At 49.0% G+C, this 13,496-nt stretch overlaps 1 protein-coding gene across 4 annotated transcripts in view; it reads right to left on the reverse strand.

Moving 5' to 3' along the window:
- The window catches only part of MYOF (myoferlin), a 159,033-nt gene that overhangs the window by 16,971 nt on the left and 128,566 nt on the right, over positions 1-13,496 (reverse strand). For 2 of the 4 annotated variants that reach the window (XM_044240117.1, XM_044240116.1), the window contains 7 exons: positions 12,433-12,509; positions 9,831-9,887; positions 8,394-8,405; positions 6,963-7,061; positions 5,333-5,458; positions 3,325-3,480; positions 2,765-2,856 (listed from right to left, as the gene is read on the reverse strand). In XM_044240117.1, coding sequence (XP_044096052.1) covers positions 2,765-2,856; positions 3,325-3,480; positions 5,333-5,458; positions 6,963-7,061; positions 8,394-8,405; positions 9,831-9,887; positions 12,433-12,509 — 619 coding nt within the window. The remainder of the gene's footprint in view (positions 1-2,764; positions 2,857-3,324; positions 3,481-5,332; positions 5,459-6,962; positions 7,062-8,393; positions 8,406-9,830; positions 9,888-12,432; positions 12,510-13,496) is intronic. The other 2 variants (XM_044240119.1, XM_044240118.1) reach the window with 1 other exon arrangement.

Here is a 13,496-nt window from a genome sequence, read left to right on the forward strand (position 1 = left end):
GCTGCCTGCTGTAGGTTCTGAAAGGATGATAATCAGGAATGGCCCAAGCTCTGGATGGGCGAGGTTTGGTTTTATATTTGCACCATCCACATAGGTATGGGGCCTACAGTATGTGCTCAATAAATTTGGTTGTAGGAAAACTGTCAGAGGCCTCTCCCTTCTTGCACAGGGGTGTGTGGACTGGTTCCTGCCCCCAAAGCCAGGAATGTTAATCCATTTGAACAGAAGGGTGTGTGCCATTACTGCCGGGAGGAAAGCTTCCAGGATGTCTCCTGGATAAATCTCAATGCCTTCTCTAGATGGCTGTAGCCAGGCAGGGGCCTGCAGGAGGCAGGCAGCCACATGAGAAAAGGCACATGAATTGTGACCACACATGAAGCCCTGAGTCCACACGTGCCCCATAATATCACATTTTTAGAACTGCATTCCAAGGGAGATAAAACATGTGTCCCTCGAGAAAAAGAATTCTTTTGTCAAATATGGTTGAAAACCAGTTCTTTTGGAGAGCCTCCGGTCAAACTAAAGTCTCTGAGAAGTCCTGCAGTTATTATCTTTTTTTACCCAGGTGTCTCAGTTTGATGAAGGAGTCCTTCTTTTCCTGGAACACCAATTAACATTCTATAGAAGACACACATTCTGCTGAACTCGATCTGGATGTCACTATGGTGGGGTGGAAACATGCTGAACGATGGCTGAGTATGTAGGAAAGATTGCTTCTTTCTGAATTCCTCAGAATCCCTGAGGGTCTCTGCTGAGAAGAAAGTCACCCCCATAAGATTGGGGCCAATGACCAAGAGCTGTCCAAGGGGCTACAAAGCCAGCATCGCCTCGGGGAAGGCGAATCTGCCTATACAGCAGGCACTGGCTGGCCGCGCAGAGCCTGACAGCATCGCTTCCTCCCCGGGTGCCTCCTTGCAAGACTTCCTGCCACTTAATTAAGCCTGTGCCTGGCTCCTCTGAGACGTGCGATTCAGACAGGGCTGCCTTTCTCCCGTAAAAGCTGGCTTTTCCCTGCTTCCCTGTCTCCCTCACATGGAGCCCTCCTTCCTGCCCTGCGTGCCTTTTCCTGTCTAGACCTCAGGGCTGGATCAGCGGAAGAAAAGGAAAATGATCATATTGCCGTGCCAGAGGATTACTTCCATTCCCTGGCCCCAGCATGCTGCTTTGGGGTGTGCAGCAGAGGTGTGTGTGTGTGTGTGTGTGTGTGTACAGGTTAGTACTGAGTATGCCCAGGAGCTGAGTGAGCGTGAGGCCGTGTGTGTGTGTGTGTGTGTGTGTGTGTGTCACAGGGTGTGACTGTGTGTGAGGGAGAATAGCATGTATGAACCTGAGAGGCTCTGAATGACAAAGACTCCGTGTGTGTGTTCATGTGCATGCACACACACACACACACATGCACACAGGAGAGAAAGCACAAGGACACAAACCAACGAACATGAGTAGAAAAGGAGAGGATGGGCAAGATAAGCCAGAAATGAAAATATAGGCCACACATCAAACAAGAACAAAGAATTCTCCCACTTGGCAAGGTTCTGGGAAAATAACACTGTTTTCACCAATATTTTGTACAAGGAACATTTATGGAATGGCTTTGCCACGACTATGAAGCATTGTGATGGCTTCATGTGAAGGTTTTGCCACGACTAGGAATGTGATGGCTTTGCCGTGTGATTTGGTGGCTTTGCCATGAACATGAAGCATTACCGAGGGTGTTCGAAAGCCTGGGGCTTGGTCAGGAACTTCTGCCTTGGCCTTGGCTCTAGCACATACCAGCTCCGTTGATAGAGCGCTGGCACGTGCTTCCCTCCCCTGTGGTGGGGGCTGCTGGCCTCGGCCCTGCCCTGCGGCGAGGCTGCAAACAGACAGGAAAATGAGATGGTGGCAGCCACAGAGCCCTAGTGTGGATACGACACAGCCACTGTGGTCAGATGGCCTGGGTTCGAATCCCAACTCTGCCTTTTACCAGCCAAACACACGCGGCATTGGTTCACTCTGGGCCTCAGTTTCTTCTGCTGTCAAATGGGGATGAACAAGAGCACCTCAGAGCTGTGACACTTCTGAGAGGTTTCATATCAGTGGCTCAGCAGAGGGCATGCACCCAGGGAAAGCTTGGCAAATATGAGCTACTGTTAAATGTGGATGCAGCTGACGGCTGAAAAATATGGGTCCCCTTTAGAGGTGCTGTGTCTTTGCCACCCCCTGGAGAAGGGGCTCCTCCCCTGAAGATCAGTGTCATAGCCCAGAAACAAGTCTAAAGATGAAGAAACCAAAGCTTTTTTCAAGAGTTTTCAGGAACAGGAGGCAGAGGGGCATTCTGACCCGATGACTTTCTGCCCCCTCCTCAGTTCTGCTAGCGGAGCTCATTAATCCATTCGCTGGATCAAAATGTCCCAGAGGACAGAGCCCGGTCTGGATTCAGGGAGGGGGAACCAACACGCTGCTACAGGTAAGTCATGCTGCCTGTCCTTGTCTAGAACTCACAAACTTATTGGACTTCTGGACCTTGTGCTGCCCACTCCCGGACCCCTTGCCCCCTCAGCCTCCTGGGCGCAGAGCAGCCCGGCTCATGACCTGTTACTGTGTTCCCGGCACTTCGCACGCGCGTCTGTGCTCGCACATTTACCACCTGCTCTGCTGCCCAGAAGGTTCGTCTAGTTTGTAGTCACAGTTTCAGGCCCTAGAACAGAGCTCGGCCCAGGTCACATCCTTACCACATAAGCCGTGAAAAATAAACGACAGGAAAACGTTTAGAAATGTTCGTTACCTGCCGAAAACCGGGTTGAGGGTGTTGGGGACGTAGTGATCTCGATCTTCGATGACCTTTTTGCCCAGTGTTATTTTTATGTAAGGGTCACACTGCAGGGACAAAACAGAAGGTAAGCTGTGTCACCAAGGGGTGTAGGTTCAAGGCAGTTTCTGGGGCCGACTCAGAGGAGCCACCACAGCCCTCCCACCCCGAGCGAAAGCTGGTGGCTGGGGCACACGGCCGAGGTGTGAGAGACATGCCCCTTGGGGGGGGCACACAGCCAGCCACCTGCAGAGAAGCGGAGTGGGCTGAAGAGGCGGTGGCAGCGGGGAGGGACCCAGCATATCTCCTCCAGGTCACATCTGTAAAATGAGAAGCATGAACCAGAGGATCCAAAGCCCCTTCAAGCTCTTGGATAAAACCCCGCTGGGACAATCCTCCTCAATACCTTGTTTGGATAGAGTATCTTTCCCCCTAGTGAGATAACAGACGCCCCAAAAGAAAGAACATGACAATTATTGTGGCTGATGACTGTAATTATCTTGCTACAGGAGAAGGCCCCACACCCAAACTCTTACCAGACCATTGTTGTCCTGGGGCTGGAGTTGTAAGCCTCGAACAATGTAAATCCGAACCGTGCATTCCTGTGGGACGCTGTCAGGTAATTCCCGAAACTGCCTGGGAGGGGCCGGCACACTGGGGTCATCCGAGAGGGGGTAGATTCTGAAGGAGCCCTAAGAAAGAGACACACAGATGTCCTCACAAGGGCCCGAAGAAAGAGACACACAGATGTCCTCCCAAGGGCTGTGTGGCGGCCTGGGCAGAGGGCTCCTGCCCTCCACACTGCGCACGCTATGGGGCAGGCCCTGGGGTTGGTGGCGGCGCTGCCTTTTCTGAAAGAAACGATGCCGATTACACCACATTCCAGTGGGGAATGTAAAATGATGATAAAGTACTGAGCTGATCACAGGGAGAAGGGCAGGGCCAAGCAGGGAGACCAGGAGAGCACATCGGCAAGAGTTGGATCAGTGTGGTGGGAAACTGCACATACTTTGAAGACAGGAATAAAAGTGATTATTTTTTAAACCCAGTCAAGTACAAAGGATGATTTCCCTTTTCTGGCGGCACCCCTGTAAGCCCTCCAGCCCCCAGGCAAGCTCCTTGTTCATCCCTCAGGTCTTATCTAAAAAGTATCACTTCTTCCAGGAAATCTCCCGGGACTGTCTCCTACACTGGCTCTTCCAACCCACACTCACCCCTGCTGCAGCACTGACCTCCCCCCCCCCCCGCCTTGTACTTGTCTATTTATTGTCTACATTCAAGCCCGGGAGCTTCCTGAGGGTAGGAACTATGTCTTGTGCATCACTCTAAAACCCAGCATAGGGCTGGATAGGTCACCAGGGTGCAAGAAAGGTTTTTGGAATGAGTGAGCCGGCAGGCCAGCTTGACAGGCCATAACCCTTATTGTGAAGCCTGCTCTTAAGCACAAGAGAGAGCAGTCCAGTTGGATTCAGACCCTGTGGGTCTTGGTTCCAGTTCCACTCGTTCCGCAAAGCAGTGGGAAGTGAGCACTTACTATGCTCTGTGCCAGGTCCTGGGGACCCAAACGTGAACTCAGGAAACCCAGCCCGGCACAGGAATGTGAAATAGGCTTGCCTCTCAGGCCTTCTTGGATTGCTTGCTGGGACGCCGCAGGGACAAATATGGGGACAGGGACGTGGATGGGGTGGGGGAGGGGTAGGGTAGAATGTTCCAATGGATTAGCAACTTCTGCTCTTGGGAAGGATTAGAAGTGCAGCACAGCTGCCTGGGACTTGCCCCGAGCGGTCGGAGGGAGGGACAGTCACAAAAGCCTATACCTGCCCTTGTGAAAGGTGCTTTAATGGTTACTGACGCCAGACCTGTGGGAGCCCATGGCAGTAGTGAGTCACTCCACAGGAAGCGACTAGGGGACACTTCACAAAGGTGACACCTGAGCTAGCTGTGAAAGGGGGGAGTAGGAGTTTGTCAGACCACAAAGAGGAAGAGCCTGTCCCAAGGCTCCCAGCAGAGAGGACAGGTGTGCCCGGGGGTGGGGAGAGGTCCTGAGTGGCAGGGCGGGGCGGCCAGGGAGCCCAATGGCTTGGGAAAGGCCCGCTCTGTCTGAGGAAGGAGCTGAGACTTGAGCCATGGAAAGCCAGCATCTTTCGGTAGTCTAGAAACACAGTCACATTGGGCTGCCTGGGGGCACGGACTGGAGCGGGCGGGAAGGTGGCGAGGACCATCAGGTGGGAAGCTGTGGCAGGGCGCCCACAGAAAGCCTGGGAGGAGGCAGTGGGGAGAGGATGGGGAGACAAGGGCTTGGAGATGCGGAATCTAAATGACCCAGGCTTAGACGGCGTGGGCGGGGTGCAAGGAAGGTACGGAGAATGGCCTGGAGAGTTCTATCCCAGGGTCCTGTGGCCCTTTTCCTTGTCATCAGCTTCCAGCTTCCTTCAGACGTCAGAGGACATGTCCCTGCCCCAGAGGCTGCTCATCCTTTATCCTAGTTCTATAAAGAAACCAAAGGTGGATTTGAAACAGCACAAAACCCCATATTTTACTCACCTTAAACTCTCCTACCACAGAAGGGTCTTCATTTTCATCTGATTTGCCTCGGTACAGCTTGAAAGTATCCGAGAAGTCTGTCAGGCCCTCAAATTCTGTTACATCCTCTAGTTCACAGTCGTATACCTGAAAAAAACGTCCACAGAGTCTTAATTTCTCACTAGAATGCAGGTGACGTCGAGAATCAAAAAGCCCGACAGTACCAAGTGGGCCTGGGCAGGTGGCTGGGGCCACCAGGATGCTCTCGTGGCCGGCAGGAGGGCAGAATCTACAACCACTCGGGGAAGACATCTGGCACTTTCTTCTTGAGGTCAGCAGCCAGCTCTTCCATGATGCAGAGACTGCATTCCTAAGGACTGACCCAGGAAAAATGGAAACGTGTCCACATGGCAGGAGGAGGCCTCAAGCGGCTTCCCTGTCAGGAGAACAGGGACCCACAGGGCGGCGTACCCACATAGTGAACCAGCGCTCGGCAGTAAGGGGGGCCAAGCGGCTGGTGCCCAGGACGGCGGGATGGATCTCAGAATGACACGGTTGGGCTAGAAAAGCCAAACACACACAAAAAGCCACATGGCATGAGCCCATTTCTACGGAGTATAAAAATAGGCGAAAGCAATCCATGGTGAGGAAAGCAGATCAGCGGCCTCGCAGAGGGATGGGAAGTGGTGGATGATTGGCTGGAAGGGGGTGCCCAGGAGTTCTCTGTGGTGATGAAGTGTTCTCTGCCTTGTTTCAGGGAGGGGGTGGTGGTGGTGGTTCACACAGGTGTATACCATTATCACAACCCACAGAATGGAGTCGTTTATTGTACATAAATTCTATCTCCATAAAAAACCAGAAGAAGAGGAAGAACAAGAATGGGAAGGAGGGAAGGAAGGCAGGAGGGAGCGAGGGTGGATTTCGGATTCATCTACTCGACCGGTTTGATCGTTTTTCTAAATTAGTGCTTCTTTACGTGCTGGTGTTTCTTAAGCTGCACTGAGATGTTATGATGACAACATGGAACCATGTGGTATTTTTCTACTTTGATGGGGAAAATCATTTTAATGGCTAGATATTTCTCATTTTAAAGATCTTTTCTCCCATGCAGTATTCTGAAAACGTTAGCATTTGCTTCTAATTAAGCGCATTAATTACAGATTAAAAACATGAATGAGGAATTGGAACTCCAAACATTAACCCAGGAGATCACAGCTAGCCAGGTCTGCCTAGCTCAACAGTTCGCCTTCCTCCTGGACACACGCGCCCACGGTTGTGAAGGAACATTACACTCATGTAACAGAATCAACTTTTCAGCTACTGAAATGGATCCCTGATTGGTGGACAGAACAAAGCACACTGGCATTTCATGCTTTTCTGCAAGAGCATGACTTCTAGGACTCCCTGGGTCGAACTGGATCATTGTTGGCCTCATCCGTGGTGTCGATTCCCAGCCCTCTATCAGTTGCCCTCAGGCCCCAAAGTGCCAGTCACATAACCACAAATCAACAGCTGTCCTCAGGCTCCTGGCAAAGCCACAGCCCATTGCAAGAGGGGCTCCTGGCCCTTCCCCATCAGTCCCTCCGCTGGCCCTTTTGGTCAGTTTTCATGGATGCCAATCCCTCACCCACAGCAGTACAGGCCCAGGTACCTTGAGTTTGGAATAGCCTTTCTGAATATATTGTCCACATTTTTCATGTTCTCCTGTGGAAGCATAAAATTTACTCCACCAGTCAACGATTTCTTCCTCCTAATGAAAGACACATCGAAATGTAAAAATCTTTAGTGTTGACATGGATTTGCAATCAAGGAAAACCCACATGTAACAGGTTAAGAGAAATCAGTACTTCTGAACCTGACACAGAGGACAGTATAGGACTTTTACTGACAGGTACCATGGATTCAGGATTCGGGATTCTTCCACCCAGAAGCTGCAGGGGAAATGACCATTGTCGGCGGCCAGTGAAATGTGTTTGGCTCTAATGCCCACAGCGATCCTAGATGTTTGCTTACATCCTACAGATACAACCTACTCATTAGTCTGATTTTAGTTTTTCATCCTGTTGACTTGATATTAAATATACAAACAAAACTCCCATATGTTTTCTACTATTTCATTTCTTTTTAGCCAGCGGTGCATTATAAAACAAAGCTAAGCTGAGCCGTGGAAAAACTGGTTCTAATTCAAGTCCCATCCTTTACAATATAAGCCATACCCTCATGGTACAAGCCATACCAGCTTGGGCGAGTTGTCCGATAGCTCTGAGTCTCAATTTCTTCATCCACTGAGTAGGGGAATAACACTGCCTGCCTCCATCTATTCCAGAGAGTTGTTTTGGGAATCAGATAAGATTATCAGGACAAAGAGCTTTAAAAAATGATAAAATATGGGGCACCTGCTTGGTTCAGTTGTTTAAACCTCTGACTCTTGCTTGTGGCTCAGGTCATGGCTTTAGGGTCCTGGGATCGAGCCCCGCGTCCCGCTCCCCACTCAATGGTGTTTCTGCTTGTTTCCCTCTCTCTCTGCCCCCCCATGTTCTCTCTCAAATCAGTGAATCTTAAAAAATATACTTAAAAATGATAAAATATGAAATAAAAATGGGTCCTTTAGACCAGTGGCTCCCAGCCCAACCTTGGGTGAGTCCTGGGCCTTCAAAAATTCGTCAGGCGATTCTAACACACAACCAGTGTTCAGAACCTCTGGTTTCGCTGGGTGGTTCTTGGTTGTACAGAGGGGACAGCATATCAGAGTCACTTGAAAATACATTTGAACTGTAGAAGCCTGTAGTTTATAAAATGCTGCCAAAAATTTCACTCAAATTTCTGACAAGAATAGAGCCTCATCAGGCCCATTGCTTACTCAGTCTGGGTGGGGGCGAGGGGGAGAAGGAACACTCAAGAAAAGCTATTTCTTATCTGTGTGCCGTATGCATGTACACACACACACACACACACGCACACTTCTTTCCCCTTTATAGTCAGTAACCCAACGCTGGATTTAAAATAAGTTTCTTTACATACCAGCTACAGACAGAAAATCTAAAATGAATCTTAAATCTAGCAAAATGTGTAAAATAGTTACCTTTTCTGTCAGCTGTTTCTCACGCGATTCACAGGAAGAGGGCAAACCACAGAAGGTCACACGGACATGGAGACCCCACGAGCATTAGGTTTGAAGAGAAAGAGAGAAGGAGAAATTAGTTTTCACGCATGCTTTGTATTATCAACATTTTTGATGGATTATTTAGAATATCTTAAGATGAGCTCATAATTAAACACACCTTATTGGTTTTTTCTCTGAAAATGTGCAAATGAGTTACGAATAGTATTAAAATGAAAAGGCTGGAGGTAGCCACCCACATTCCATGGTTTCGAGAGTCAGCTAATCTCAGTGGTCACAAGACGGGAGGGTTGGGGGGTTGGGCGCCTGGTAGTCCATCGGCTCATCGCCCTGTCCCGAACTTTCCATTTCATTTAGCTCCTACAGTATTCCTCAGCTGGGCCTAATTCTTATTCCTTACAGATTCGTGTTATGGGATGTTCGTGTCTAGCATGACTGCAATTTCATCATGTAGGAACCTTTCCTTGCTTTCTCCCCATGCCTGCACCAAATACAGATCCGTCCGCCATAACTGTTCTAAGATGTCAAGTCTCTCACGGTCAAATGCTTCTGTTTGAGTCTGTGAGGAGAATCCATCCCTGATTTCAGGGCACATCCTAGAGATGGGACAATGGTGAGCTAGGATGTGGAGCCTGAGTTTTTGCTTGGAGCCTGCTGGTACATCACCCAAGATCACCTCAGTCTGAGGGACTGCTAGCTAGACCCCTTGCTGAAATTCTGACTTCGAGTTCATGTCTCGTGTGAGGAGAGAACAGCTCACTACAGGCACTCCCTACGGCTGTTGTATGAGGGGGCCATGGGCTTCCTCTGTAAGTAGCCTCACTGGTTTCTGATGGACATTTCTCCAGCACACAGAATTGCCAAGAGAGGCAGAGAGACCGACCGATGCCACGATTCCTTAGATTAGATTCGTCCCAAAGCAGGATTAAGGATTAAATCACATCCAAATGGAGATTTTGGAGAGAGGCATTTTATGTCAAAAGGGCATTCACATTCCCAACGGTTCCTGAATTTTTTTTAAAAAAGGTTTTTCAAGTCCATTTATTCACATCTATTTTCAGTGATTTGAAATCATTTCGAAGAAAAGAAGAGCTCGTGAGTTAAAAAGCGGAACTCAAAACAAATGCCTGATTTTAAACATGAGGATTAACACGGGAGAATCTATCCCCACTTGTCTGCTCATTAGTTCATGCAGAAAAGTTAACCGGAGTAACTTGCTTTATGGTCTCTGCATGGCAAGAGTCTCCCTTGGGCTTACAACAGTCACATTTGTTTAAAGATCGCCTTTCACTCCAAAATCTAGTATTAGAAGGAGTCTGAAAGGAGGAGTCCAGCGTGTAGCCCGAGGTCCCCGCGGTCCCAAGCAGCTTCATGCATTTCCTTCTCATGCATACATACATGCACTGTCCTTGGAGAAGCCATTTTGCCGAGTGCTGTAGACATACTGCTTAAGCACTGGAATTGGAAGGTAACTGTTTAAACGGCCACATAGGAACGACCACGCTACCCAGCAAGCACTTCTTGGCTTGCCCCAAGTACTTATTTCTCACTTCTCTTGTGGTCGTGCTGAGCCCAACTTAACAACTCCCAAGGTGCTCACAGGGGAACGGTGTGTGTTCTTGTGAGCACAAACGAGACTGTCCCCCGGAAGCCCTCGCCTCCACTCCCATCAGTAGCACTGTGAGTTCTGTCCCGCCCTCTCCATCTCCCCGGCCTGGGCCAGGGGGAGCAGACGTAAACACATGTCAGGGGCACGAGGGAAGCAGCGGCAGCAGCTTCTTACGGGCGCTTCCGAAGCCCGCCTGGCCTCATTTGACGCTGCATCCGTGCGTACTGTCTCCCTGGCAAACAGGCGGAATCCGATTTCTAGGGCTAATTCCAACCAGCCTTTCTTATGGACACAGAGTACATCAGCGAGATGTTAGCAGAGCAAGCCGATTAAAGCCATTTACAGGGTAGTCGTCCCCCCTTATCTGCAGGACGTACATTCCAAGACCTTCAGCAGGTGCCTGAAACGGCGGGTAGTACCGAACCGCAGATACACACGTTCTGTCCTAGACACACAGACCTACGGTCAAGTTTAATTTACAAACTAGGCACAGTAAGAGACCAATAACTAGTAATAAAACAGAACAATTGTAACAGTACACGGTAGTGACTTATGTGGATGTGGGGTCTCTCTCAGAACAGCTTCTTGTGCTGAACTCACCCTTCTCGTGATGATGGGCGAGGATCAAATGCTACGTGGTACGAGGACAGGGGGTGGATGATGTAGGCACTGGGATGTTAGGCTATGACTGACCTTCCGGTGATCTGACAGAAGGAGGACCATCGGCTTCCGGACCGCCGGGCCTGCCACTAACCGTGGGTCGTGGAAGTCACGGAAAGCGAAACTGCAGATAAAGGGGGACTCCTGCCTGAACGATGGTATTCCAAATACTACCTACCTAACACTGCCCAATGTTACCTTCCACTCCCACCCCCGATCCTGTGAGGCGGCAATTCAGATGCCATGATGTAAAGGAAACTTTCACAATGTATTGTTGCTAACCCAGTCATCCGTTAACTCTTATTAAGAAATGAGTGAGAATACTGGCATAGATCGGCCTTACTCTTCTTGACCCCCCCTTACGCGGGGCTGCTGAGGACACAGCAGGCAAGAATAACAAGTGTTGGACAATGGGAAGCAGGAAAACTGGAGGCAGATTATAGAATAGGATCTAAAACCGCCTTGTTCCAGAGCGGTTGTGAAAATGTATATAAAGGGCCTTATGTATACAACCCTTAACGTCTCCCTGGGCCACTACTGTTTAGTTTGGAATACATGAGGTCGCTTACAAAGTGAACGTGGTCACTGGGCAAATGTGGTGTTGTCATTTGCGACTGTGGAGGATTCCCAGGGAAAAGCATCAGATACACAGCTCCGTAGTGCTGGCTGTGGGGACCACATTTAATATGGTCCAGTTGTTAGTGAACTTAATGAAGTGGGAAGGAAGTGAATTTTTAAAAAAGGCACTGTTTATGGACATAACATATTAAAGTGCAATCATGTGCATTTTTTGGCCAGTTTGCACATTAAAGCATGCTGTCAAAGTCTATCCTAAATGCCAACACAAACAGGGAGATATTTGATGTTTTCTTTTTTCTGGACTGAGACCTTTTTTACATTTTTTTCCCCTTTCCTTCTTGTAGAATTGGCTGGAATGGTTCTACAATAGCGTCCTGAGTGAGCATTTCCACCAATTTCTTCACTTTGAAACCACAGTGAATAGAAAAATCTAAGATACCCCATAACCCGGGCAAATTGGGTCATTAAAAATCCATGATGCTTCTCCTTCATGTAGGGAAAAAAACTCTCTGCTACATGCTTCCCTGTTCTGAATGTTCGGTGCTATAAATTGTCTCCTGAAATTTCTCTTTCTAGCACATGGTATCATTCAGCCTGTCCATACCAATGGTTCTGAGACCCGCCAGCACGTTAGAGACATGTGGAGAGATTTTTAGATACACTGATGTCTACTAGGCCCTCTTCCTCTTGGAGGGTAGGGCCTGGTCCTGTTTTAAGTCTCCGGGGTGATCCAGGGTAGAGGACACCAGTCTACACAATGTCATGTTAACTACTGATGAGTGTAAGCTTCGGATTCTTTATTCTACCTCTATAAACTGGCTTGGTTATTATTATTATTATTATTATTTTCTTCTCCAAAGACTCTACCTATTCATCCATTTGACAGAGAGAAATCACAAGTAGGCAGAGAGAGAGAGAGGAGGAAGCAGGCTCCCCGCTGACCCGCTGAGCAGAGAGCCCGATGCGGGACTCGATCCCAGGACCCTGAGATTACGACCTGAGCTGAAGGCAGCAGCTTAACCCACTGAGCCACCCAGGCACCCCAGTTATTATTTTTAATTGCACTAAACGGTTGATTGACTGAATTCGCCCAATACCTCGCCACCTGGAAAATAAAACTGACATTATCAAACGGTCAGTTCTGAAACCTACCTTTGAAGCCAGTAATGGTTTGGTGTCTTCTATTTCGATGACCACATCCCGGCAGGGCGGGGCTGACAGAAGGGAGGCTGCAAGGCAAACAGTTTCTCACCTAAGATGCTTGGAAAAATACAGGAGTGAACATTCTAGTCCAAGTTCAAGTTCAGCAGTCACAGGGGAAGATAGAGTTTCCTCATGGGTGGGGACTTCCTGAGTAGAGGCCCACACCCGAATGGAAAAGGTAACCCAGTAACTCATCACTTTTCCCAAAGCGTGACGTAGGGTTAGACATCTTTAAATAATGATATGGCCCATTTTTCTCTTGCCTTGGACAATGAGCCCAGTGCCTGTACATAGGAAGGACTCCAAAAAGACTGGTGTCAATTGTGTCAATACATGTCTTCAGGATGCTGGTTGGGGGGAGGGGAACCTATATCTACAGGAGCCTCAGTTTCCTGGAATCTGTTCTCAAGACACAGAAGACCAAGCAGGGCGAAGAGCTGCCCACATCAGGTCTGCAGGCGCAAGGGCTCACTCCACCCCCATTCCCGCAGTGTGTGCACTGGGGGGAGGCATCGCCCTGGCTGTAGGCATTTCACAGAAGACAGCTGACCTCTGAACAACACGGGTTTGAACACTGTGTGGGTCCACTTATATGTGGATTTTTCTTCAATACAATACAGTACTGGAAGTGTATTTTCTCTTCCTTGTGATTTTCTTGATGTTTTCTCCTCTCTAGCTTACTGTATGTAAGAATACAGCATATAATACATACAACATACAAAATATGTGCTGATGGACTGTTTATGTGATTGGTATTTAAGGCTTCTGGTCAGTAGGAAGCCAGTGGAAGTTAAGCTTTAGGGGACTCAAAGCTGTACGGGGATTTCTGACTGCGTGAGGGTCAGCACCCCTAAACCCCCGCATTGTTCAAGAATCAACTGTATTTGTGGATCTGGGTTTTGGGACTAGAGCAAGGGCTCCAGGGTAGCTCCTGGACTAGCCAGGTTTGTTTTCATCAAAGCCTCAACCTGGGCTAGGGGTGTGGTGAGGGGTATGTCTACCCTTTCAGGAAG

Source organism: Neovison vison, chromosome 2 (genome assembly GCF_020171115.1).
Source record: "Neovison vison isolate M4711 chromosome 2, ASM_NN_V1, whole genome shotgun sequence".
In the NCBI taxonomy this organism is placed as follows: domain Eukaryota; kingdom Metazoa; phylum Chordata; class Mammalia; order Carnivora; family Mustelidae; genus Neogale; species Neogale vison.